Raw genomic sequence first — 26,808 nt, 5'->3', positions numbered from 1 at the left:
TACATATTCACAATGGGACGGTCCTTGGTGAAGTGCTTATTGTGGGGTTTGATAGTTCTAGTTCATCTTCATGGCTACAGAGGCTGCTTTGAAGAAGAGAGGATGGGTCTGTTAGAAATCAAGGAGGAGTTTGTGAGGTCCACCCCCAATGAGACCATCATAAATCATCTCCCTCCACCTCGACGGGTCTATATTCTCGGAATTCTCCCTTCATGGGTGGATGACCACAAGAGTGAGTGTTGTGAGTGGGAGAGAGTCACCTGCAACTCCACCACCGGTCACGTGACCCATCTTTCTCTCCACAATATCTGGGAATTCCATACTAGTAGTGAAGAAGAGGATGATTATTTCTTATACTCTTTCAATTTCCAAGATATGGTCTGGTTTCCAAACGTTTCTTTATTTGAGAGTTTGAAGGAGTTAAGAAGTCTTGATTTATCTTTTAATGCAATTGGTGGTTGGATTGAGCATAAAGGTATGTTAATATATATCGTCTCTGTTTCTTATTATCTGTAATGACTGTAATTTATCCTATGTTAATATCAGTTTCGGCCAACAAATAGATCGATACCGAAGAAAAAATAAAACACTCAGAAAACTGTAATTTTTCTCAGCTCCACTCTCCTACATCGGTGTCTTCTCTTCTTTTTCTTCAGTTCGTTGGCCTCTGTTAATACGGTCTTTATCTTGTTATTTACTTATTTGAGTGTGTGTTTGTCTCTTAACTCGAAAGTTTGTTTGTTTGTTTGTTTTTTTTTTCTTTTATTTTTTTGGGAATTGGATGCACTCACGTGAAAGCAAAACGTGTGGAGGTAAGAGAGAAATGAAAAAAAAAAAAAAAGCCCTTATAATTAAAGATTAATGGATTACAGTAGTTCACTGAGCAGGTGTGGAACACAATACACCATTTCAATCTTTTTTTTTTTTTTTTTGGTAAACGTAAACGTAAACGATAAATCATTTCGAAATTTCTTTTTATTTTGCTATTTATTTTATTTTACTTTTTGCTGAATGCTAAAAGTCATTCCAAAATTTTCCATTGTACGAGTATTAGTTAGTATATTTTTGAGCCAAAATATATATTGGTATGGTAGAAGAGATATGAGTAAAAATTATACATTAATATTTGTTTTAGTAATTTATTAAAATATAATGGTAATTTTGAAAAGATATATGGGTATTGATTAGTACCGAAATATATTGTTTGTTTGTTAAAAATTTAAAACAGGCTCTAGTACAAAATTGACCCCTTCTAATTAACTACTCATTGATAATGGTGTTAAAAAAATTAATACTTCACAAGTATAAGTGCTTGTGGGGCGTGAGAGGCAAAAGTTAGGGTTCAAATCTCTAGGAGGGAGTTTTACATACATATACACTTAAATTAGGCTAGAGTAGAAATTCTATCTTGTATATAAAAAAAAAAATATTAATAATAATAACAAACCATAGGTGCCTAGGATTTAGTGGTCAAAATTATGCTAATTTTAAATTCACCTCCTCTTCTAATTATCGCACATTTTTGGTGCGATGGTCACTCAATAAGTATAAGAGCTCGTGGGGAGTGAAGGGTAAAGGCCGAGGTTCAAGTCTCCAAGAGGAAGTTTCACACACATATACACTTAGATAAAGTTAGAGTAAAATTTTTATCTTGTATATAAAAAAAAAAAATTCACCTCTTCTGGTACAATAACTTTTCATTTGAACCGTTGATTTAGAATATTATCTACTTAAGTCATTATATCATCATCCATACCAATATTATTGAAAGCTCGAAAACGTGTTGAAAAACACAAGAGCTGTTTAGACCCCCGATTAAAATTACGGCTCGATAGATTTTACACAACTTTAATATAAAGTGCGGAATAGTGTAAAAGCGAGCGGATGAACAATATAGCTACTCTAATCCATAAACTAAACAACACAGCAGTATAATGGAATATAAAAGAGTAGGGAAGAGAGATGCAAACACAGAAAACACCAAGACGTGTTTTCGAAGAGGAAACTGAAGAACTTGGCGAAAAACCTTTCCGCCGCTCTCCAAGCGGAAATCGATCCACTAGACAATCAGTTGGGATATATGAGTAAGCAAGAGACCCTCCAAGCTCCTACTCCAACAAGGCTTCTCGGAACCGTGTCTTGTCTTAGTTATCCAGATCCCGCAACAAGCTCCATGTTGCATCTGCCATTCCAGGCTTCTTCCAATGCTTCCCAGCAGCACCAAAACGTCACACAACACTCTCCAAAGGTGTGGTAAGTGTTTGAGCTATCAACCTCTCAATGGTGTGGAAATGGAGAGGGAAGGGTTGAGGAGATACCACAAGCAAGTGTATAGAGAAAGGTGGGGATGACAATCTCTAATTACAAATGTGTTTGGCTAGGGTTTTCTCTTGCTCTTTTTGGTGTGGTTATTTGTCACTTTTTTTTTTTTTTTTTAAATTTGGCATCATTCTTTAACAAGGGTATATGAGTAAATTTTTTCTAATTCATTTTTTCCATCCCTCCACTTTTCCACTACCAACCAAACAAAAATGAGAGAAAATAAAATATTTTCTCCTCCTATTTTTCATTCCTCCCACTTTTCTACCCTTCCAACCAAATGGACCCTAAAGTTGTGGCACAAAACATCGTGGTTTTGTACCTAAATTTTCATACTATAAAAGGTCTAAACTCTCTACCCGTTGCATGGTTTTGTTAAATGCACAACCGTGGAAAGGGGTTCTATGACATTACAACTATTTTACTAGCGATATTTATGTGCACAATTGTAGGTCTATCTTTTTGTTTTTAAGAAAAAAAAAATGTACTCTTTTATTAATTAACTCATGGATCACATAGACATATATATTACTAATTCTTTTTATAATTCATCCAAGCATTTTCTAGTTCCTTTAATTCATGAGGGATGCTTTGACGTAACAACTGTACTTGCTATATTTTAAGGTGGTGGTGGTCTATGTTCTCTATTGCTATCAAGAATAAATTTGTTCAATTTTGAATATAAAATATAATTATTTCTATTTCTTACAATCTTATCATATATAGGTTTTGAAAGTTTATTGAGATTGAACAAGCTGGAGAGTTTAGATCTTTGTGCTAACATTTTCAATCAAAGTATCATACAATCACTGAGGTTACTTACATCACTTAAAAGTCTGAATCTTTCAGACAATGCATTGGAAGGATCCCTGCCTGCCAAAGGTATGCATTCCCCATAATATATTATTTATTAATTACATAATATATTCAATCAGAGTACTTTTTTTTTTTTTGTAGAACTTTCGGTTTTCGAAGACCTGGAAATTTTGGATTTAAGAAAGAACCGGCTCTATGGCCCCAAAACAATTCAAGGTAGAGAGATATTGAAACCTTGATTTTGATTTAACCAGCATTATTAGTTAATACTAGTTCATCCTTCCACATAAAAAAATAAAAAAAATAATAATAATAAAAAAAAAAATTGCCAAAGGTCTTATAGTTAAATTGACATTTTCCCATGCACAAAGTACTTGGGGGGTCTAGGGGGGAAAGGGTTCGAGATACGGGGTTAGCAGTATGTTATAATTATCTCTAAAAAAAAAAAAATCTACATTTATGTCAATGACCCAATATATTAATTAATTGTCATAAATTTGCATACTATAAAAGGTCTCAACTCTCTACCGCTTGCATGGTTTTGTTAAATGCACAACTGTGGAAAGGGGTTCTATGACATTACAACTATTTTACTAGTGATATTTATGTGAACAATTTTAGGTCTATCTTTTTGTTTTTAAGAAAAAAAATGTACTCTTTTATTAATTAAATCATGGATCACATAGACATATATATTACTAATTCTTTTTATAATTCATCCAAGCATTTTTTAGTTCCTTTAATTATGAGGGGTGCTTTGACATAACAACTGTACTTGATATATTTTAAGGTGGTGGTGGTCTATGTTCTCTATTGCTATCAAGAATAAATTTGTTTAATTTTGAATACATAATTATTTCTATTTCTTATAATCTTATCATATATAGGTTCTGAAAATTTATTGAGATTGAATAAGCTGGAGAGTATAGATCTTAATGCTAACGATTTCGATTGGAGTATCATACAATCATTGAGGTTACTTACGTCACTTAAAAGTCTGAATCTTTCAGACAATTCATTGGAAGGATCCCTGCCTACCAAAGGTATGCATTCCCCCATAATATATTATTTATTAATTACGCAATATATTCAATTGGAGTACTTTTTTTTCTTTTTTTTTTTTTTTTTTTTTGTAGAACTTTCGGTTTTCGAAGACTTGAAATTTTGATTTAAGAAACAACCACATCAATGGCTCTGAAACAGTTCAAGGTAGAGAGATAAAGAAGCCTTGATTTTGATTTACCCAACATTATTAGTTAATACTAGTTCATCCTTCCACATCAACAAAATCTAAATTTTGCATTTGTGTCAATGACTCAATATATTAATTAATTGTCATGTTTTAATGGAAATTGTTTTTTGAGAGAAATGTTTTAATGGAGATAAATGCATTGATTTTCATGTATTTTACATGGTGCACTAATTTTATATATATATATATATATATTATTTATATGATTATTTTAATAAAATTTAAATAATAAAATTTATTAAATTAAAATAACACATTCAATAAAAAAATGGTATGCTTAAATAAATAAAATAACTAATTACGGTTGAATTCACTAAAGTAATATATTTATATTTATAATTATTTTAATCTTAACAATTTATATTTCCTAAATTCTTTTAATGATATATAATAATTATGTACACTATAGTATTCTAAATTTGTCATGTAATTATATAGAGATTATAGGGTAAAACTATTTATTTTCATGTTTCAGATATTTATAGGCCATCCAATAATTATTTATGTAAAATGGATTCTTATGATTATTATTTTTTAAAGTATATAAGAAACAATTGATTTGAAAAATGACATTATCAATGATTTGCTTTGATAGCAATTGTAACAAATTACAGCAAAAGATATAATATCTAATTCAATTACACTCAATCTTCTTCTTTTATTTTTTATTTTTTTATTTTTTTATTTTTTATTTTTGGTTGTTGTTGAGAAAAATTACCCTCCATCAAGAACCTAAAAGATAGTTATACATTTAAATTAATGAAAAGAATTAAATATTTTTCAATTGAGTAATTGGTTAATACTCTTGATTACCCTTTCTTTTTAATAACATGTAATATAATTTGTCATGACTCAAATCCATGGAACATGAATTTAGATGCATGACTAACTTGCTGAACTTATATAACTCAATAAACATAATTAATCCAAAATAAATTAAAACTCAAAAGAAACAATACTCTTAAAAAAATAAAACCTCTTACAAAAATCTAAACTCCACAAATTGGAAATAATCTCCACTATATAAGACATTAATTACAAAATAAAGGTAACTAAAGTTCTGTAAGTCTTCAATTAATACTGAAGTCGCCTACTGTAAGGTTGAAATTTATTAACCATCTTGTTGGTTTTATTCCGTGCCAATTTACTTGTAATTTAGCACTTAGTAACTTTAGGCCGCCAACCAGCCTTGTTTGGCAAAAACTGTCTCTTCGTATTCCAAACACACACCACTATATATAGACCCTTATACCCACTAAATTGAGAGAGCTTCCAGAGAGAATTTTTGAGAGAAACCTTAGAGAAAAACAAGATTGATTCATCCACAATCTTTACCTTAGAGTTTCTACAAATTTCTCTACTCTCTTCCTTTCCATTGTCATACCCTTGAGAGGTTATTGACCAAATCCTTTTCTCACCACACTTACGTCTGTGAGAAGTTTCACTTGGTGCTAAGAGAAGCAGTTTGGAAGGAATCAATATACATTGGTTGATGCTATGGTCTAGTAGCAGAATCCAGGAAGCTAAAGAAGAAATAGGTTCGACATAACCTCGTTGGAGTAAGAAGCTTGGAGGGTTTAGGTACTTAGGTAGATTAGGCTTGGAGGGTCTTCTGCCGTTCATGTATCCCAACTATATTCTTTAGTGGATTATATCACCGCTTGGAGGGCGGCGGAGAGGTTTTACGCCGAGGACTTCGGTTTCCTTTTCGATAACACATCGTGTGTTATCCGTGTGTTTGCATCTTCCTTCCCTTTATCTTTGCCTTATATTTACTGCTGTGGATGTGTTTATATTTGGCTTAGATTAGTTATCAATTCTGTGATTGGCTTATGTTCATGTTCCGCACATTAATTGTTTGATAATAAGCTTGAATCGATATTTTATAATTTGGGGTCTAAACGTTCAAGGGTATTTCATACCCATTTTGAACTTTCACCTACAACTTCCACGCTCTACCTTGCACCATACAAAGCGATCGAAAGGTTCTATATTCCCAACTACACTTTAATATGAAAACAGTAATTGATGGGGTGAGCCACACATTTAGTAAGTAATTATACATAATATACAACAGAAATAGAGTCAAGCAAAGCACGAGTATTTTGATTTTTCACAAGCTCATTCAATGATATCAAAAATAATTATTCCAAAACATATAATGAATCACTTAATACATATGTAATCACATCTTAAAATCATTAGAAAGCGCATACATATAATTGATCAGCGCATAGTGTCACATATACTTATTACATATTCTCACATACAATTCTGTGAGTGGATATCAACATCTAACCCCTATTGGTGAGGGATCAACACATATTCTCACATACAATCCTATGAGTGGATTAACACATTTATCTGATAAATTCTAAAAACATTTATTTTGAGTCACATATCACAAAGCAAAATATATACAAAATAGAATAATTTTCTTAATATTAACAATTATTTCAAATATAAAAGCATAGCAAATATCACAATATTGAATTGAACATAAATCAAAGGATGCTTGACTCTCTTAGGGAATGAATAAGAACTGAAGAGTTTATATAAATATTTTTACAATTCTTGAGTAAGTTTGAAAACCCAATTTGCTAAAAGAAACATCTTAGATACCATTTGAAAAATAAGAATATGACTTTGAAATTACTTGGTTTTAAACAAACTTAAAAAACAAGAACCTTTTTAGAAAACTTACTTTGAAACTCAATTATTTTCGGAAAATAGTTTATTTTAGAAATCATCTTTTAAATGAGATTTGGACATTCAAAACATTATTTAAAATTCGAAGTTTCTTTTTAAAATATTGTCTAAAAGTCGAAGTTTCTCTTTCAATGATGTAAAAATAATGCTTTCAATAAACTTTAGAAAACGTAAGCTTTAAAAACATAACTTTTGAAAACCTTTAACTTCTAAGAACCTAAAGAATAAAATTTGTGTATATTATGCATAATTACTTACAACACTTGAATCATTCTGACAGTCTAGTGGAAATAACCTCCAAAAAGCCTGAAAACATGCACTCTTAAATAGGACCTATCATCAATCATAAAATATACTTAATATCCTCTACAAAATATAAAGCTTATAGAACTATTCAAATGTACTCACTAGGATTATACTTTGTTGAACTAATAACACTTTTAGCACTAAATTAACGCTTTTCTAACCGATGGTTCTAATTAATGAAACATTTCTTGCATTAATCGAAACTCATTTTACCATGAGAAATGCAATAGCCAGCACTTCAGGATTTAATATATAATCCCCAATGCAAACGGTGGGCCAAAACCAATATGATTCTGCTCATGAATTTAACATCCATTGACCCTATGGATTTAATATAAGAATTTTGGTATAAAATCTCAAATCTGTCATTATCCTTTAAAACAATTGTATAAGTGTTGAACCTGAATGGTTCATTGTGTTTGGACTAGTCAAAGTCTAGGCAAAGACTACCAAGGCCATCAATCCATCAATCAGAGAAGTTAGACTTCGACAAAATGTGAGCAAACTCCAAGAGATCCGCATTCACACATCTTCTCATGGACTAAGATGGTATGCTACTTATGTCCTTAATTACTTGGAGTGTATGGTTCTCCAAATAAACTGGGGAAAAAGATTGGGAAAACACTTAATGAAAAGGAAGTACGGATTTAATATATATATATATATATATATTAACCACAATTGAAATTTTACAGCCGTGTTCTTGAATTAGGAATTGAAATTCCATGAATCTTTCAAGAACCCGCATCATGGGCAGTGGGCAATCTAAGATTTAATAGTGTAAATAACAATTCTAGGAAAATACTCCTTTTTAACAATCTATACATCACTAACTCTTTTAATTCTTTGATTCTAACAAATGAAAAATCATACCTGGAATAATTGGTTGCCTCTTCAATTAACTCTAAGGAAAAATACACCTCCTAGCCTCCTTAGTGATGAAATCCGTCTTATGAAAAATCCTAATTTATCTCTTCATCTAACTTATATTTTAACACATTAGAGATGTGGGCTTGGTGGGATAGTGAGTTGGAGTTTAAAATCCACTTGAGCTGATCTTTTTAGTCTCTAAGAAGCCCATAAAACATCTTCAACTTTTATTTATTTATTATTTTAATTGCCACACTAAATTGTATGCACTAAAACTTTAATCTTCTCACCTATTTGTAGCACCACAAAATTGTCTACTCCCATCTTACTGTATACACACATATAGTACATCAACTCTATATTAAAATGACAAGGTACGGTGATAATCATAAAAACAAAATTTGGGTATTACATAATTGAAACTGATTTCATATATATTAGGACACATAATAAGTGTTATATGTGAGATATCATATAATTTCTTATAAAATGTTTCAAAAAGCATTGCACATTAGACTCGTTTTGGCTAGTTGCTTAAAAGTGAAAGTCCCCAACGTGACTAACAATTATTTGATGCTCTTTGAAAATGAATGAGCCTTGTGACATTCATGTTAGTTGAAAAATACAAATTTTTTTTATCATACACTATCTTATTGCTAATATATATATATATATATATAAAGCTAAGAGAAAATTCAATTAGGTTTTAAATTGGATTTCAATTGTTGTCTAATTTTGCGCCACATATCCTATTTAAAATTTTTTAATTTTTGTTCTAAGTGAGTTAATGAGGTGCAAAAAATGAAGGGTTTAATATAAATAAATTATCAAAAACTCAATAAACAAAAAAAGAAAGGGTAAACTCATGTGTATATCCAAAAGAAATTAAAATAAAAAAATAAAAGAGAGAGAGAGAGTAATTTGAATCCATATATGTGTGTAATCATAATTTTTTTAAATTGTACCATACATATGCATGAGTTATACACTAGTGTATATATATAATAATAGATAAAGCTGAGAAAAAACTCAAATTACAATGTCAATTTTGCGGCATATGTCCTAAACTATTTATTCTTAAAGAGTTTTATTTCTTAATTTAAAAATCAAATGTGGAACCACATCATAGATATGTATCCAAGTGGGTTATTAAATACAAAAACCAAAGAGTCTATAATAAATTAATCATTAAAAAAAAAAAGTGCTTCACAATAATTTTTTTTTTTTTTAAATGGACAATTTACATTTTATACCTAATAATATCCATACAAAATTTTTTAAAGAGTTAACAAAATATAAAAATGACTATCAATACTATTTAAATTATATATATATATATATGTAGGGACTCAATTTGGATTGACCCTGAGTATGAATGGGTTTTCAGCCCAACAAGCCCAAACAATAAATTTATAAAGAATGGGTTAAAGGTTTAGGCACTGGCCGTCGTTCACCAAGCATGAACTCTCTTTTATAAAAGAAATACTTAGAGTTTCTTTACAACTGGGGGGATGCTCCTCGGCCCGTGGCCGAGGAGACCCTTTTCTTCTCTCTTTTTCTCCCTCCTTTTTTTACTTTACTTGCTTTTCTTATATAGTCTTCATCTTCCTATCTCCTTATTCCATCTGTTGATCATCTATTTGCCTCTCTTCTAGCCGTCCGTCCCATCAGAGACCTTATCAGTACTCAAGTGGTTCACTCTGACCAACGTTGCCCTGCTAAGGGGTTATCTCCCCATTAATGCGGCCAGGGGGGTTGGGTGAATGCATTAAATGCGAGGGTGACAGCTTACTTTAGGGTTGGTCTTTCCCAAAAATCATCCTTGTCAGGCCGAGGATGAGGAGGTCCTCGGCGTGGATTGGGAAAAGAGGCTTTTCCCAATTTAGCCTTGAATAGTTAGTATTCCTCGGCGTGGGCCTTGGGCCTGCTATACGATGGGCCGAAGCTATCAGGCCCACGGGCCCCACAATATATATATATATATATGAATTATATTATGTATTTTATTATATATTTTTAAGTGTATCCATGCATATACATGGGGTTACAAGCTAGTTATATATATAATAGAAGCTTAATCAATAATCAAAATTAAATTTTAATTACCCTTCAATTTTGTGTCAAATGTACTTTTAATTATCCTATAAATTGAGAATAAGAGTCTTTAAATTTTAAATGCACAATTTTATGTCAAATTTCCTTTCAATTATAATATAATAATTTAATTGAAGAGTTAGAACCCCTTTTTCTCTCTCTTGTGTGTATATTTCTCAAAAAATAATTTATAATATAATTTATAGAAAACTATATTTATATGTAAATTCATGCATCTAAACTTAGAAAATATTAAAAGACATAATTTGAATTTATTATACTTCTATATAAAATTATGAACGCATATATTATGTTGCTTGTGGATGTTTTTAATTGCATTCATGTACATGTAAAGGCTATGATTACATTAATAATATTTGTTACTTTTATATTTACTTTAATTTTAATGAAGATGGTTTTTTGCCTTGCGTATGACCATGCTAATTGCTAAAGTGTGATTGAGAATTCTAAGTTTCTAACAATCAAATTACCCACAGGAAAAAAAAAAACTGAGAATCATAATTATAATAACAGCCTGTCATTTTTCATTGTGTTACACTCAGATTTCAAAAGTTTTTCCAAGCTAAGCAAGTTGAAGCACTTAGACCTAGGTCGCAACGAATTCAACATCAGGATTCTAAGATCTTTGGGTGCACTATCGACGCTTAAATCCCTGAAATTGGATTCAAATGACATGAAGGGCCTGCTATATGACCTAGGTATGTCCAATGAAAAATTCTTTTTATTCTTACCTCTCTCTCTCTCTCTCTATATATATATATATATATGGTTTTAAAATAAAATAAACTAATTGAAATTTAAATATTTTGTTAGACATGCACCCAAAGTTAATTCAACCATAGAATTCAGAAAAAAGAAAATTAAATAAAAGAATCCATTACATTTTGGCAAGGAACCATTGAAAATTAAATATTGCCTCCCAAGTTGAGGACCCCCAAGCTTCTTTAACCGATAATTATGTGTAGCAACATGCCAACATGAGTGAGTAAAAAAACACAAAATGGTTCTGTCAGTGTGTCAATTTCTTCCTAAACAAGTCTGCGTGCAAGTGTGTGTGTGTTTTTGGAAGGCCAATGCCAAGAGGTCCTGTCAAGTATCAGCCACTCCTTTTCTTTTCTTTTCTTTTCTTTTTTAAATTTTATTTTCCTTTCATTTTTTTCTTTTCTACTTCATTTCCATTTCAACTTAAAATGGGAAACTATTATATATTTTATAAATTCATGGTTTACAAAATGTGAACTCATTATATAATAATAATAGGTAAAGCTGAGAAAAACTCAAATTAGAATTCCAAATTAAAGTTAAATTTTATTCAATTTTATGCCATGTGTCTCATTTAATTCTAATTTTTTTGCCAATTGAATGATTGAGTGTAAAAATTGAAGAGTCTAAATCCAATTAGATTCTATTTGGATTTCAATTGGAATCTAATTTTCCGCCACGTATTCATTTATTTTTAAAATTTTTGTAGCAAGTGAATTATTGGGTAAAAAAACTAAAGAGTTTAAATCCAATTAAATTGTAAATCATATATATATATATATATATATGAAAGCTCGGATTTGTGTAAAACACAAGAGCTTGTTCAAATCTCCAAATAAAAATTACGCTAGATTGCTTTTACTCTAACTTAAGTTAAGTGCAGAATAAGAGTAAATGAGCATAAACAATTGATACAACTACCCTAAGCCATATTCATGCAATATCAACAATAAAATATAAGCTTAAAGAGTAGGGAAGAAAGATGCAAACACAAGATAACACGGCGATGTGTTATCGAAGAGGATACCGAAGAACTTAGCGAAAAACCCTTCCACCACCTCCAAGTGGTATATTGATCCACTAGAGAATAAGTTGGAGTACATGAATAACAAAAGACCCTCTAAACCTAGTCTATCCAATGTACTTAAGTCCTTCAAGCTCTTGCTACCAACTAGCTTCTCGGAACCTTGTCTTCTCTAACTTTCTCGGATCCTGCAATTTAGCCCAATTGCATCCGCCAAGTGAATGGCTCCTTCCAATGCTTCCCAGCAGCACTAAAACCTCACTTTACGCTCAAATTGGGTGTGGTAAGTGTTTGGACTATTAACCTCTCAAGGATTTGGATATGGAGAGGTAGGAGTAGAGAAAAACTACAAGAAAATGTGTAGATGATTGTGGGTATAACAATCTCTAACTCTCAAGTGTATATTCTAGGGTTTTCTCTCTGAAAAGTACTTTACTCAATATGTGGATAATGAGGATATATATAGTGTGGGTAAAGACTTGGTAAAGCAAAAATGACAAAATAGCCAAACAGAATGTTTCATGAGTATTTCGCGAGAAGGCCTTACCCACGAGATACTCGCGAAAACTCTAGGCTATCATGACTCTTCTCATTCCAGTCATATGCTCTACACGTGGCTACTTCATGGGATAGCTTCTCGCGAGCTTCTCACGAGTTTCTTGTGAAATCCACTTGATCTTCACTTTAAGCTTGAGTCTTCACACTCTCTCATATACACCCTTTACAATTAAAAACCCCACATAAAATACAGGAAAAAAATGATTGAATAAAATTACAATCAAATTTGGCACGGAATTAAAGCCAATACAAAATAGTTGTAAATCATAACTTTATAATCTTCCCCTTTGGCTATTCCGTGACAAAACACCTAAACAAACTCTAGACTTAAACGTGAGTTTGGGAACATAGGCAAAACTCACTCACACCTAATTCTAAAAGTTGTGAAGCACTTGCACGTATACACTTGTATCCTAAAACACTCGCACACAAACAAAACTTTCATTAAGCTCATGAGAAGTTGAACACAAGGTAAGTATAGGAACAAGTAAAATGTGATCAAGATATTAAGCAAGGTATAATCTATGAAACGTAACTTGATCAAACATGAATAGTCATTAATGAATGACTACAATGATCCTTTATCTAGTAAGTGATCATTCGGACACGCAATGCAATTAAGAGCAATGCTAAAATTAATTACATGTCCAACAAGCATAATGCTTTAAGGAAACTAAAGCTAAAAGCAATAGAAATCTATAAGCATAAAAAAGGTTATAAAAAACTAAGATACACAAATAGTACTAAAGATAAACTGAAATTTAAACTAAAGTACTTTAAAGCTATAAAAGAAAGCAATGTAAATATCCATAAGTTATAAAAACTTAAAGCAAACTAAAATAAACTACTAAACCACAAAAATAAACCAATGTCTACTCTATGCTCCCTCTCAAGCTATGCAACTCCCCTTAAACTACTCCCCCTTTTTTACTAGAATTGCCAAAGAGGCTAGAATTGTTCGAATTTGGATTCGAAACCCTCCTGCTGTTGGTCCCTCATCATGTCATCAATTTGGGACGAGAGTGCAGTGATCTGGCCTTGAATGTAGGTAAATTGAGCCGAGGAGTGTTGCATATGGGATTCTATCATGCCATACATCTAATCAACCCTTGCAATAAGATGATCAAGGCGATTGGGTGCTCGTGCACGTGCTTGGGAAAATGGTTGTGCAGAGCCCTCCGAGGCTGATGTGAACTTGTCTATCTCCCCCTCTGTGTCCCCACCTTCTTCCTCAACATTTTCCCTTTGGATTTGAGAAATACCAACAAATGGTCTGGTGATATGGCCTTTGCTTCGGGTCATGGTTTGAGCACTGATTGGATAATCCCTTTGCATCACGGGAAGACCACTTGGAATCTTCACCCTTGCCCTTGCTATAAGAGCCATGACGGGACTTGGAAATGGTAAGACCAGCCTCAAATTCCTCTTGGTGATGCATTTGGTGAAGAGGTAGTAGATGTGACTACAAATGTCGATCTCTTTATGTGTGAAGAGATCATGCAGAAAAATGGCTCTCAGTCCTGACAAGGTGGTCAAGTTCTTCACCAGGTAGAAGTTGTAGATCATTATGAAGGCCAATGTTCTTATCTCCATGGTGAATAGAATGGTGTTCATTGCCTTCTTTTTTAGGTCACCACTAAGGAGATCCACAATTGGCACAAGAGAGTCCAATCTATCATCATAGTGGATATATGATTGCTGAGTCAGTGGGTGAACTTCCAGTATCTCTTGGATAGACTCCCTTAAGATATAAAACTCTCTCCCTCTCAGCCAACAACCTATGCATTCCCCTTCCACAATGGCATTTGTATAGAATTCTCTAACGATCTCGGCATATACATTTCCCATTGGTTCAGCAACTTAGTCCATGTTCTTTCTTTGAACACTTTCAGTATGAAAGTGTTTTCAAGTGTCTCTAAAGCTACAGTCCTTTCCACAATGAGTGTGGCCCTTTTGTAGTAGTCGTTGAAGGCCATGTCTACATCAATGCTTCAAAAGTTTTCGATGCAGTGCGTGGACGCTTTAAGGTCTTCTTTAAGGCTGATTTCTTAAGAGGAGACATTTGCAAAACAATCACAAGCAGAAGGGAACAAGGAAAAAACACAAAAAAAAAAAAAAAAAAAGGAAACAAACTTGATTAGTCCAAGTTAGTCCATAACCAAAAGTCCTAAAAATAACATAAAAACATAAAACCTAATATCACAAGACCATGTTTCAAGTGCTAAACATGTACCAACACTTATCTGGTAAGAATGAAATGCAAAACATGTCAAGTGATCAAATGTGTGCATCAAGTGTGCATGTGGTGTGCATATGTGATGTATGATCAAGGCATGACCAAGCACACTTGGGTCAAAGTGTGTAAAACACACAATCAAAGATCAAAATGTGATAAACATGCATAATCATGGTAATCCTCAAAGTTTGGTACTCATTGGAGTCCAAAACAATAGCAAAATGCCATTTAGGCATTTTGTTAAACACTTGGTATGTATAGACACCACTAACATGTAAAACAATGCATGAATATTTGAAAATTTTGCCTAAATACATGTTAATATGCCACTTGGGGCCAACACAAACACAATCAAACAAAATGGGACAGAGCCCAATCAAGAAAAACACAAAATTTTGCAGAAAAATAAGTTTTCCCAACCCTTTTCTAAAATAAACCCAACCCTAACAATCCTATAATCTAAAACAAAATCAAATGATTCACAAGTGAAAAGATGTTATAACATACCTTAGAGAAGTGTTTGGAGTGATTGATCTTGAGTTTTGGGTGAGTTTTGAGAGAAAAAAATGTTTTGGGTTGAGAGAGGCACGGAGGAGGGCAATGAGAAAGTTTTGAAAAACTGTCAACATTTGTCCATTAAAAACTGCAAAAACGCGTTTTTCGTGGGTAAGCTTCAAGCGAAAACAGCCACTGAAGCTCATATCAATTTTTCGGGTAGAGTTTACTCGCGAGCCAGTCGCGAAAGTTTCTGTATGAAATTCAATGTTTTCCAAAAATTTGCCATCCTCATTTTTGCAGGAAGAGCTAACTCGCGAGCTTTTCACAGAATGCCTCTGAAAGATTTTTTTTGTTGAAAACAAGAAATAAACACTTTGGACAAAAACTCTAAACACACAAAAGCATAAAAACACTTTCACAAACAAATAAAATACTCAAAATCTTTTTGGATTTGATCGACAAGCAATTGAGTATACACATCACATTTGAATACGTACAATCACACAAATGAAATAAGCATTCATTGAACATTCGTCTTGTGTGTTGTGTGTGTGGATCAAGTATGAACTAGTCCATGGTCTAGTATGAAGCTTCAATGATCAATTCAATCAAGTCATACACGACTAATATGAAGTCAAGTAACCTATCTCATTTGTAGAAACGAACATATATGACCGCTCATCATTGTGATTACAATAGATTGAAAGCCTTTTGCCTTGCTTCCATTTTACATACTTTTAATCAAACACAGCTCAATTTTTGAGAAGCAATGCCATAAACATTTTGAATGAACTTTGACAATTTAGCCTTTGGCTTTGGCACTATACATTTCAATACAAGTTGCTTTTCCTTTTTCCTAGTCAAATACTAGTGTATGCGACGGCTTTTGCAGCTCAAAATCTCTTTACAAGATTTGATAATGGTTGAGCTATTAGCAAAAACATAAAAGAAAATGTGATGAGATATATAGGCACGAGTCTACGCTTGTATCAAGATCAAACAAGATTATTGATCAATTGTTCATGACAAACTTGATGATCTATTTACAACAATTAAACGTAAATTTCTAGATGTTGCTCACACTTAGAAAATGTGCATACATAACAAGCTAAGCTCGAAAATGCACTACGCTATTAGTACGGAGGAACTAGGCCAAACTCACATGTGATATACATAACACAAGCGATCAAACTTTTTGAGATTTTTCAATTTTTATGGGGTTTTGAATTTTTCAACACACTAAAAAACAGAACATGTAAAGTAAGATCAACAAAAACAACAAGTACAAAAACAAACTTGTAAAAGAAACAAATATATACATGTGAGACCTATATTGCAATGAACTAATAGTAAGTCACACAAGAGATATAAGTCAAGGGATGATACCAACACCAATGGTCTTATGGAGAGATTCAAATCGTAGACCATTAAGGGGTTTAGTAAAAACATTTGCCTTTTGATTGTCGGTGTTGATAAACTCTAGCCACACAATTTTCTCCTCCACCAAGTCTCTAATGAAATGGTATCGAATTTCGATATATTTAGACTTTGATTGTTGAACCGGATTCTTAGATAGATTGATGGCACTCGTGTTGTCACAAAGGACACACATGGTGTCTTGAGAGATTTCATAATCATGTAGGAGCTTTTTCATCCACAATAGTTGAGCACAACAACTTCCTGCTACTATGTACTCAGCCTCAGCCGTTGATCGAGAGACTGAATTTTGCTTTTTGCTCATCCACAACACCAAATTGTTCCTGAGGTAGAAACAACCTCCTGAGGTGCTCTTTCTATCATTAACACACCTAGCCCAATCAGCATTCGAATATCCGGCTAGGCAGTCATTCGAATCTCTTGAATATCAGATTCCATTGTCGAATGTTCCATTGACATAACGGATGATTCTTTTTACCGTTGTTAGATGGGACTTTTTGGGTGCTGCCTGAAAATGTGCACATACTCCAACACTAAAGGCTATGTCCAACCTACTCGCAATGAGGTAGAAAAGACTACCAATCATGCTTCTATAAAGTGTTGGGTCTACTTCCACACCTGTTGGATCGGAACTTAGTTTTATTGAGGAACTCACTGGAGTGGATGCATTTTTCTTGGAGTCTAAACCGAATCTCTTTACGAGATTTTTGGTATACTTCTCTTGAGATATGAATATTCCATCTTTCCATTGTTTCACTTGCAGGCTTAAGAAGTAGTTTAACTACCCCACCACGCTTATCTCAAATTCCTTCTTCATTTCTTCCAAAAATTCTTGAGCAAGATGATCAATTGTTGACCCGAATACAATGTCATCCACATATACTTGAGCAACAAGATGAGATTTCTCATCTCGTTTGACAAAGAGTGTATGATCGGCTTGGCCTCTCTTGAAACCATGATCTAAAAGATATGAGGTGAGAAGATCATACCATGCTCTTGGTGCTTGCTTCAACCCATATAATGCTTTCTTCAGTCTTAGCATGTGGTCTGGAAAATGTGGATCTTGGAACCCCTTTGGTTGCTCAACAAATACTTCTTCATTCAAAAGTTCATTCAAAAAGGCATTCTTCACATCCATTTGGTATAGCTTGAAGTTCATAATACACGCTATGGAGAGAAGAATTCGGACTGACTGAAGTCTTGCTACTTGAGCAAATGACTCATCAAAATCTACACCTTCAACTTGAGTATATCATTGAGCCACCAATCTAGACTTGTTTTGAATAAATTCACCATCTTCATCGGTCTTGTTCTTAAAGATCCACTTGAAGCCAATTACATGTGTGTCCTTGAGCCTTGGTACTAACTCTCATACATCATTTCTAACAAATTGATGTAACTCTTGGTGCATGGATTCGACCCAATTCTCATCTTTCGAAGCTTCTTCCATTCTCTTGGGTTCAAAATGAGTAAGATAGCAATTTTACGTAACATGATTCACATTATAACTCAATCCTCTTCTCAAACGGAGTCCTTCATCCAAATCACCAATTATATTGCTTTTGGGATGATTGAGAGTTACTCTTGATAAAGGTTTCTTGGACGTGGAGAGTTCTTCATCACAAGAGATTAGAAGTTGAACTTCTAGAGGGGTGAGAGGACTCAAAGACCCTTGAGTTGATCTAGTCTCCCTTCTTGATGCAGTAGGAGTAGTCTCCTTTTTCGATGATTGTCTCTCACCATCATCACCTTGAGACAAGTTACCATCAACCTCATTTTTCTTAAGGCTTGGAACTTCGCCATCCTCACCAACATCCTTTTCCTGAATGGTGTCATCTATGACCACATTTATCAACTCCATCACTGTCTTGGTACGTTTGTTGTACACTCTATATACTCGGCTATTTATGAAGTATCCTAGGAAGATCCCTTCGTCACTTTTGGCATCGAACTTCCTAAGATTTCCCCTATCATTGAGAATGTAGCATTTACGCCTAAATACTTGGAAGTATTTCACCTTAGGCTTCTTTTCCTTCCAAATCTCATACGACGTTTTCTTTGTTCCTGCTCGGAAGAAAATCCTACTCCCAATGTGGCATGATGTGTTCACCGCTTCAACCCAAAATTTATGTGGGATGTCTTTGTTTAGAAGCATCACTCTTGCCATCTCTTGAATCACCGGGTTCTTCCTTTTAACAACCCCATTCTGTTGTGGAGTCTTTAGGGCTGAGAACTCCTTTTTGATACCGTGCTCATTGCAAAATGCTTCAAACTTGGCATTCTCAAACTCCTTCCCATGATTACTCTTGATTTTAACTATGGGAAGTCCCTTTTCATTTTGGAGCTTTTTGCTTAATCTCTCCATTTTGTTACATGCCTCTAACTTCTCTCTAAGTAATTCCACCCAAGAGTATCTTGAGAAATTATCAACCACTACCATGACGTATCTTTTCCCACCCATGCTTTCCATTCTTGTTGGACCCATTAGATCTACATGAAGCAACTTCAATGGGCGAGATGTGGCAACTACATTTACTTTGGAATGGGTTGATTTAGTTTGTTTTCCTAATTGGCATGGACCACAAATATTTTTCTCAATCTTTCCAAACTTTGGCAAACCAATCATGGCTTCAAGTTTTGAAACTTTTGCTACTTGCTTGTAATTTGCATGCCCAAAACGTTGGTGCCACAATTCCAATAGATTTACTCGTGCACTCCGGCATGATACATTTGGCTTGGGAACTACGTCATAGCAATTGTCGGTGGTCCTAAGTCCCTTCAAGACTTGCACACCTTCTTCACTAAGGATGAGACACGCTTTCTTAGAAAATTTAACTAGAAAGTCTTCATCACAAATTTGGGTGATGCTCAGCAAGTTTGCTTGCAGCCCTTTGATATAAAGAACATCAGTCAACATAGTAAGTCTCGGAATGTCAATAGTTCCCTTTCCTAGAACTTGTGAGTGGCTGCCATCTCCAAACGTCACATAGCCATCCTCCTTTCCTTAAGACTTTTGAAGAGTGATTTATCGCCGATCATGTGCCTAGAACATCCACTGTCAAGATACCACAAACACGAATTAAACACTTTCAATACGGTATGCACACATAAATAAGCATGAGACAAACATTCTTAATTATCAAAGCAAGACTCATCTTCCTTTACACTATTCATGGGTGAGTGAAGTTTTCTTTTCAAACCATCAAGTTGGTTAGACAAATGTCTATTCCTTCTCTTATACTTTGCAATTAAGGAATTTGACTCACACAAGCTATTATGAAGCTCATGATTTCTATGCTTTAACCATTTTAGCATATGAACAAAGATTCTAGCATGTTTCTTAGACTTGAATAATTCTAGGAGCTCATTGCTAGGGCATTCTCTAAAGATGCTCATAGAGTCATTATCACAAGCACATGAACTACATTCCATGTTGACCTTAACCATAGCTATGTACATAGCAAAACATGGTGTCTAGGATCACACAAGGATAATGAAATCCGAAAAGTGTACCTGCTCAGATACCAATTGAAAGCTTGGATTTGTGTAAAACACAAGAGCTTGTTCAGACCTCTAAATAAAAATTATGGCTAGATTGCTTTTACTCTAACTTAAGTTAAGTGTGGAATAAGAGTAAATGAGTGCAAACAACTAATACAACTACCCTAAGTCATATTCATGCAATATCAACAATAAAAGATAAGCTTAAAGAGTAAGGAAGAAAGATGCAAACACAAGATAACACGGTGATGTGTTATTGAAGAGGAAACTGAAGAACTCGGCGAAAAACCTCTCCGCCGCCCTCCAAACGGTCAATCGATCTACTAGAGAATAAGTTGAAGTATACAAATAACAAAAGACCCTCCAAGCCTAGTCTACCAATGTACTTGACCCTCCAAGCTCCTGCTACCAACTGGCTTCTCGGAACCTTGTCTTCTCAGAGCCTTGTCTTCTCTAGCTTTCCTGGATCCTGCAATTCAGCTCGATTGCATCCGCTAAGTGAATGGCTCCTTCCAATGCTTTCTAGCAGCACCAAAACCTCACTTTACACTCAGATTGGGTGTGGTAACTGTTTGGGCTGTCAACCTCTCAAGGATTTGGATTTGGAGAGGTAGGAGTAGAGGAAAACCACAAAGAAATGTGTAGATGATTGTAGGTATAACAATCTCTAACTCTCAAGTGTATATTCTAAGATTTTCTCTCTGAAAAACACTCTACTCAATATGTGGGTAATGAGGGTATGTATAATGTGGGTAAAGACTTGGTAAAGCAAAAATGACAAAATAGCCAAACAGAATGTTTCACAAGTATTTTGTGGGAAGGCCTTACCTGTGAGACACTCGCGAAAACTCCAAGTTGTCATGACTCTTTGCATTCCAGTCATGTGCTCTACACGTGGCTTCGTCACGGGATAGCTTCTTGCGAGCTTCTCACGAAATCCATTTGATCTTCACTTTAAGCTTGAGTCTTCACACTCTCACACACACACCCCTTACAATTAAAAACCCCACATAAAATACAAGGAAAAATGATTGAATAAAATTACAATCAAATTTAGCACGAAATTAAAGCCAACACAAAATAGTTGTAAATCATAACTTTACAATATATATATATATATATATAATGAGAAATCATTATATATTCTAGAAATATATGATTTAAAAAAAGTGTAATATAATACTATGTATAATTTGAATCTCTTTTATATAAAAAATTTATAATTGTGATTGGTTTTAAGTGCACTCATGTATATGCACGGGGCTACACACTAGTGTGTGTATATATATATATATATTAATAGATAAAGCCAAGAGAAAATCCAATTAGATTTCAAATTGGATTCTAATTGTTGTCTAATTTTACGCCATATGCCATATATAATTTATATATATATTTTAAATTTCTAGATGAATTAATGTTGCGCAAAAGACAGAGAGTCTAATATAAATAAACCATTAAAAAAAAACCCAATAAAAAAGAGTAAACTCATATGTATATCCAAAAAATAAAATAAAGAGGAAAAAAAGAGTAAAACTCATGTATATATCTATGACTTAAACAATGTATAATTTGAATATATATATATATGAGTTGGGTTCAAGTTATACCTGGTGTAACTCTAAGCGATATTACACCACTCAATATTTTTTAATTGGATGCGAATATTGACAAATCCACTGTTAGATTACATTATCTTCGTATATTCTTCATGCTTACAAAATTTTGAGGTGATCAAAGATTAATAGCCATGTCATCAATCAATTGTTAAAATTCAAATTTTTGTAGTTTAAAATAATACATAAAAGACGAGTTTATAAATCAAATGGTAAATAACATCCGATTGATATGAAAATTGGCATGCATGTTAAGAACATATAGAACATATAATTCAATGGTTGGATTTTCAAAATATTAATTCAATAATAAGTTATTAGGTGGTGTAACATTATTTAGAGTTACATTAGGTGTAACTTGAACCTAACCCTATATATATATATATATATATGTGTGTGTGTGTGGAGATAGGTTCAAGTTACACTTGGTGTAACTCTATTGAAGTTACACCTTTTTTACACCGTAGATCTCTAAGAGATCTAATGGTTTAAAAAACACCATTAAATATTAATTTCTTACTAACTCATTTACCTAATTACTAGCCTTTTTTCTCACTCCTTATTTATTACTTTCCATATTTTTTATTTTTTAATGGTTGAGATACTATTGTTTTCCACCTCATAAATGTCATTCTGCCATTTTTTTTAAGAAACTTTTGAAGCCTTTAAGGTCACCCCGCCATAGCCAATACCTCCAATTTCAGCCTTGTAGTACCCTGATTGAAAGGTTTTCTTATTGACACTATTTCTTAACAAACAAACAAACAAAAAACATTGCAAAGATGTCATCTTCAGTAATATGTGGCTTGGTAGGGCATTTAATTATATCGCAGCTATTGTTTTAATAGGGTACCAATGACATTTTCCTAGCAAGGAGATACCAATGGTTGTTCACTCACTCACAATTGCATTATGAACCAATTTTTTTATTTAGCCTTTTGGCAACAATATCTGCTGGTATTTATTCATGAACTTGATTATTTTTTGTGGCGTCAATTATATATAAACTGATCTTTCCATTTTTTTTTCCCTTGGATAGTTTCGGCTATTTGCTTGTTCAAAATATTACTAGGTTGTGTCTCTGTTTTTTACAATGTAAAGTAGGAACTTGCTTCTAATTTAATATAGTAGTTCTACCAAAAGAAGAAGAAGAAGAAATGGAGGCTGGGAGGATAGGAATTATTAAGGAGAGAAAAAAAAAATTGCTATTAATTAGGTAAATGAGTTGGAAAGTAATAAATAGTCAACTATATTTTTTAAACCGTTAGATCTCTTAGAGATTTACGGTGTAAAAAAGGTATAACTTTAATAGAGTTACACCAGGTGTAACTTGAACCTAGCTCATATATGTGTGTGTGTGTGTAATTGTGTTGTTTTTAATTGTATTGCCAAAATTAAAAGAAAATCAAATTAGAATCTAAATTGAATTTCAATTGGAGTCCAATTGTGCACCATGCGTCCCATCTAATTTTTAATTTTTGTGTCAAGTAAATTATTGATTGTAAAATTTGAAGTGTCCAAATCTAATTAGATTCAAAATAGGATTTCAATAAGATTCCAATAAGGCGCCATGTGTCCATCTAATTTTGTAATTTTTGTGGCAAATGATTTATTTATTTTTTATGAATAATAAGTGACTTATAGGGCGCAAAAATCGATGATTGTATATATATATATATATATATATAATGAGAAACCATCACATATTTTAGAAATATATGGTTTAAAAAAGGTGTAATGTAATACTATGTATAATTTCAATCTCTTTTTAAAAAAATGGTATAATTTGATCCGTGCACGTAACTGTGATTGCTTTTAATTGTACCCGTGCATACGCACGAGTTACACACTAGTTAAACATAAAACTTAAGTTTAACGATTACTTGGTAAATAAATCAAATTGACATAAAATTTGGTGTAAATGTTAAAGAACATATAAATAAGTGACATCTTTAAAATATTTATCCAATAGAGCTGATAAATGACATAAAATTTGGTGTACATGTGAATCTAACTCACATTTATATCTATATATGATTTTGCCAAATATTTTTTCTCGACGCAATTGATTATCTTTTTCTGCAGATTTTGCGGCTTTGGATGCCTTGGAGCTATTAGATATGAGTGACAATGAATTAACTGGAAATGTTCCTTCTTCTATAGGAGCATTATCTTCTCTCAAATCGTTAGTTTTGCAGAGTAATAAACTTAATGGCTCTTTACCCACTCAAGGTATGTATTTAATTGATTTGATATAAATATTTCTTTGTGAAATGAAAACAAATGAAAAAAGACTAATAAATTACAGGATTGGACCTGACGTATTCTTACAAATAAGATATTATAATGTTGAGAACTGCAAAAATTGGTTCCTTTTTTGCAGGTTTATGTGAACTCAAGAAACTTGAAGAGTTAGATCTTAGCTGGAATAATTTTGAAGGAACACTGCCTTCTTGCCTATACAATTTGACATCTTTGCAAATGTTAGATCTCAACGGGAATTATTTCAGAGGAAACATTTCATCTCATTTGATAGCTGGCCTCACATCCCTTAAGCATATTGATCTTAGTTATAACCTTTTTGACGGTTTCTCATTCAGCTCATTTGCTAATCTTTCTAAGCTTGAATCCATTCAATTTATGTGTGATGAGAAGAAGGTCAATATAGAAACAGAAACTTCAGACTGGGTGCCTTTATTTCAGTTGGAATTCCTTGTGATATCTAATTGTAATCTCAACAAGCTCTCCAATCAAATTCCAACATTTCTCTTTCACCAACATAGCTTGAGAGTACTTGATCTCTCTTACAGTATGTTAAAAGGACAGTTCCCTGGTTGGTTGGTTGGAAACAATACAAGGCTGGAATATGTCAGTCTTCATGATAACTCTCTCTCGGGTAATTTTCATTTGCCGCTGTGTCTCAACTTTACTAATTGGATGGATGTGTCAAACAATCAGCTCAATGGGCAGCTTCAAGGAAATATAGGGAATATGCTACCAAATACATTGGGTCTAAAGTTATCCAATAATACTCTCAGTGGTTCCCTCCCATCCTCAATTTGCAATATGAGTCTTTTGAGCATATTCAGTGTGTCCTTCAACAACTTCTTCGGAGAAGTACCTAAAGAGTTATTAGCAGGTTGCTCCGAGCTAACGACCATGGACTTATCTAATAATAATTTCGATGGCCATTTATTGTCAAGTGGTTTTAACTTGACTATGTTACGTGCTTTGGTAATAAATGACAATTCGTTCTCTGGAACTATGTTGAATGAATTTTCCTCACAGCAAATTCTTTTTCCTTTCTTCTTGGATGTTAGCAATAACAACATGTCAGGGAAGATTCCTACTTGGATATGCAATCAAACAGGTTCTTATAGTCTATTCTTTTTGGGAAATAATTATTTTGAAGGTGAAATTTTATGTGAAACGACTAGATTTCAGCTTTTGGACATTTCTCATAACTTTCTTTCGGGTTCTTTACCTTCGTGGTCAGGCAATTTTTTAGAACATTTAAATTTGAAAGAGAATAAATTTTCAGGATCAATACCAGAAGCTTTTTTCAATGTTTCACAGATTGTGACATTAGATATCGGTGACAATAAGTTGTCAGGAATCATTCCAAGTGCAATAGGTCAACTTTCCCACTTAAAAATTTTGTTGCTGAGAGGAAACCGTTTGAATGGCACCATTCCAACTCAGTTATGTCAACTGACCAATATACACTTAATGGATATCTCTAGAAACTTCTTTTCTGGGACATTACCTCACTGTTTTCAACACATTGACTCTAACGAGACTCTGTCTTTTAGTGCTTTCACCAGAGAATTTGTGGGGATCCAGACCGTGACTTACAGAAATGAAAGAATCCAAGACAGTGAACTTTCTGAAAGTCAGAGAAAAGACATTGAAGTTGACTTTGTTACTAAATATAGGCTTAGCTGTTACAAGGGTAGCATTCTTAATTACATGTCTGGTTTGGATTTTTCTTGTAACAACCTAACAGGTGCAATCCCACTTGAACTTGGACGATTACAAGGAATTCATGCACTAAACTTGTCTCACAATCAGTTCACAGGTTCCATTCCAAAAACATTCTCCAACTTGACTGAACTAGAGAGCTTGGATCTTTCTCACAACAGATTGAGTGGAGAAATCCCACCACAATTTACTGGTCTTACCTTTTTAGAAGTGTTCAGTGTTGCATATAACAACTTGTCAGGTAGGACCCCAGAAATGACAGCACAATTTTCAACATTTAGTGCTAGCAGCTATGAAGGAAATCCACTTCTCTGTGGACTGCCAATTGAGAAAAACTGCACCAATAGAGACAATTCACCTCCAACGTCAACACAATCCCTAGATGCAAGTGATGAGAAATGGTACAAAGTAGATCAAGCGGTCTTCTTCACTAGCTTTTCGGTGACTTACATCATATTCTTTCTGGGAATTATTACTGTTCTTTATATCAACCCTCATTGGCGACAGTGGTGCTTCAATTTGGTTGAGGATTTCGTATATTTCTGTTATATTTCAACTAGCATTACTATGCGTAAGTTATCTGTTCATTTGTATAATTAACTATTGTTGCTTTCTCAATATTTGGGAACTCTTATTGTAGCGAACTTTATATCTAATATTTAAAATAATGGACTGTGATTTAAAATACACAATAATTTGTTTTCTTAGTATGGCCTTTAATTAATATGGTTCTATTTACTTTCTAAAAATATATATACATATAGTTCTAATTAAAGTGGGAGGTTCGACTTTCGCTATACAAAGTCTA

The 26,808-nt window shown here is 33.3% G+C and overlaps 1 protein-coding gene across 2 annotated transcripts; it reads left to right on the top strand.

Moving 5' to 3' along the window:
- LOC112013819 (receptor-like protein 13) lies at positions 1–26,680 on the top strand. 2 transcript variants are annotated; one of them, XM_065764496.1, is made up of 7 exons: positions 1–475; positions 3,046–3,201; positions 3,277–3,351; positions 4,023–4,178; positions 10,930–11,085; positions 24,105–24,251; positions 24,403–26,680. In XM_065764496.1, the coding sequence occupies exons 1-7, from the start codon at positions 13–15 to the stop codon at positions 26,598–26,600; spliced, it is 3,351 nt and encodes a 1,116-aa protein (XP_065620568.1). In that variant the 5' UTR covers positions 1–12; the 3' UTR covers positions 26,601–26,680. The 2 variants fall into 2 exon arrangements, with proteins under 2 accessions (XP_065620568.1, XP_065620569.1); XM_065764497.1 differs by lacking the exon at positions 10,930–11,085.
- The last annotated feature ends 128 nt before the right edge of the window (positions 26,681–26,808 follow it).

This window comes from Quercus suber, unplaced genomic scaffold, assembly GCF_002906115.3.
Source record: "Quercus suber isolate HL8 unplaced genomic scaffold, Cork oak 2.0 scaffold_565, whole genome shotgun sequence".
In the NCBI taxonomy this organism is placed as follows: domain Eukaryota; kingdom Viridiplantae; phylum Streptophyta; class Magnoliopsida; order Fagales; family Fagaceae; genus Quercus; species Quercus suber.
This window is presented reverse-complemented; position numbering and strand designations above follow the sequence as displayed.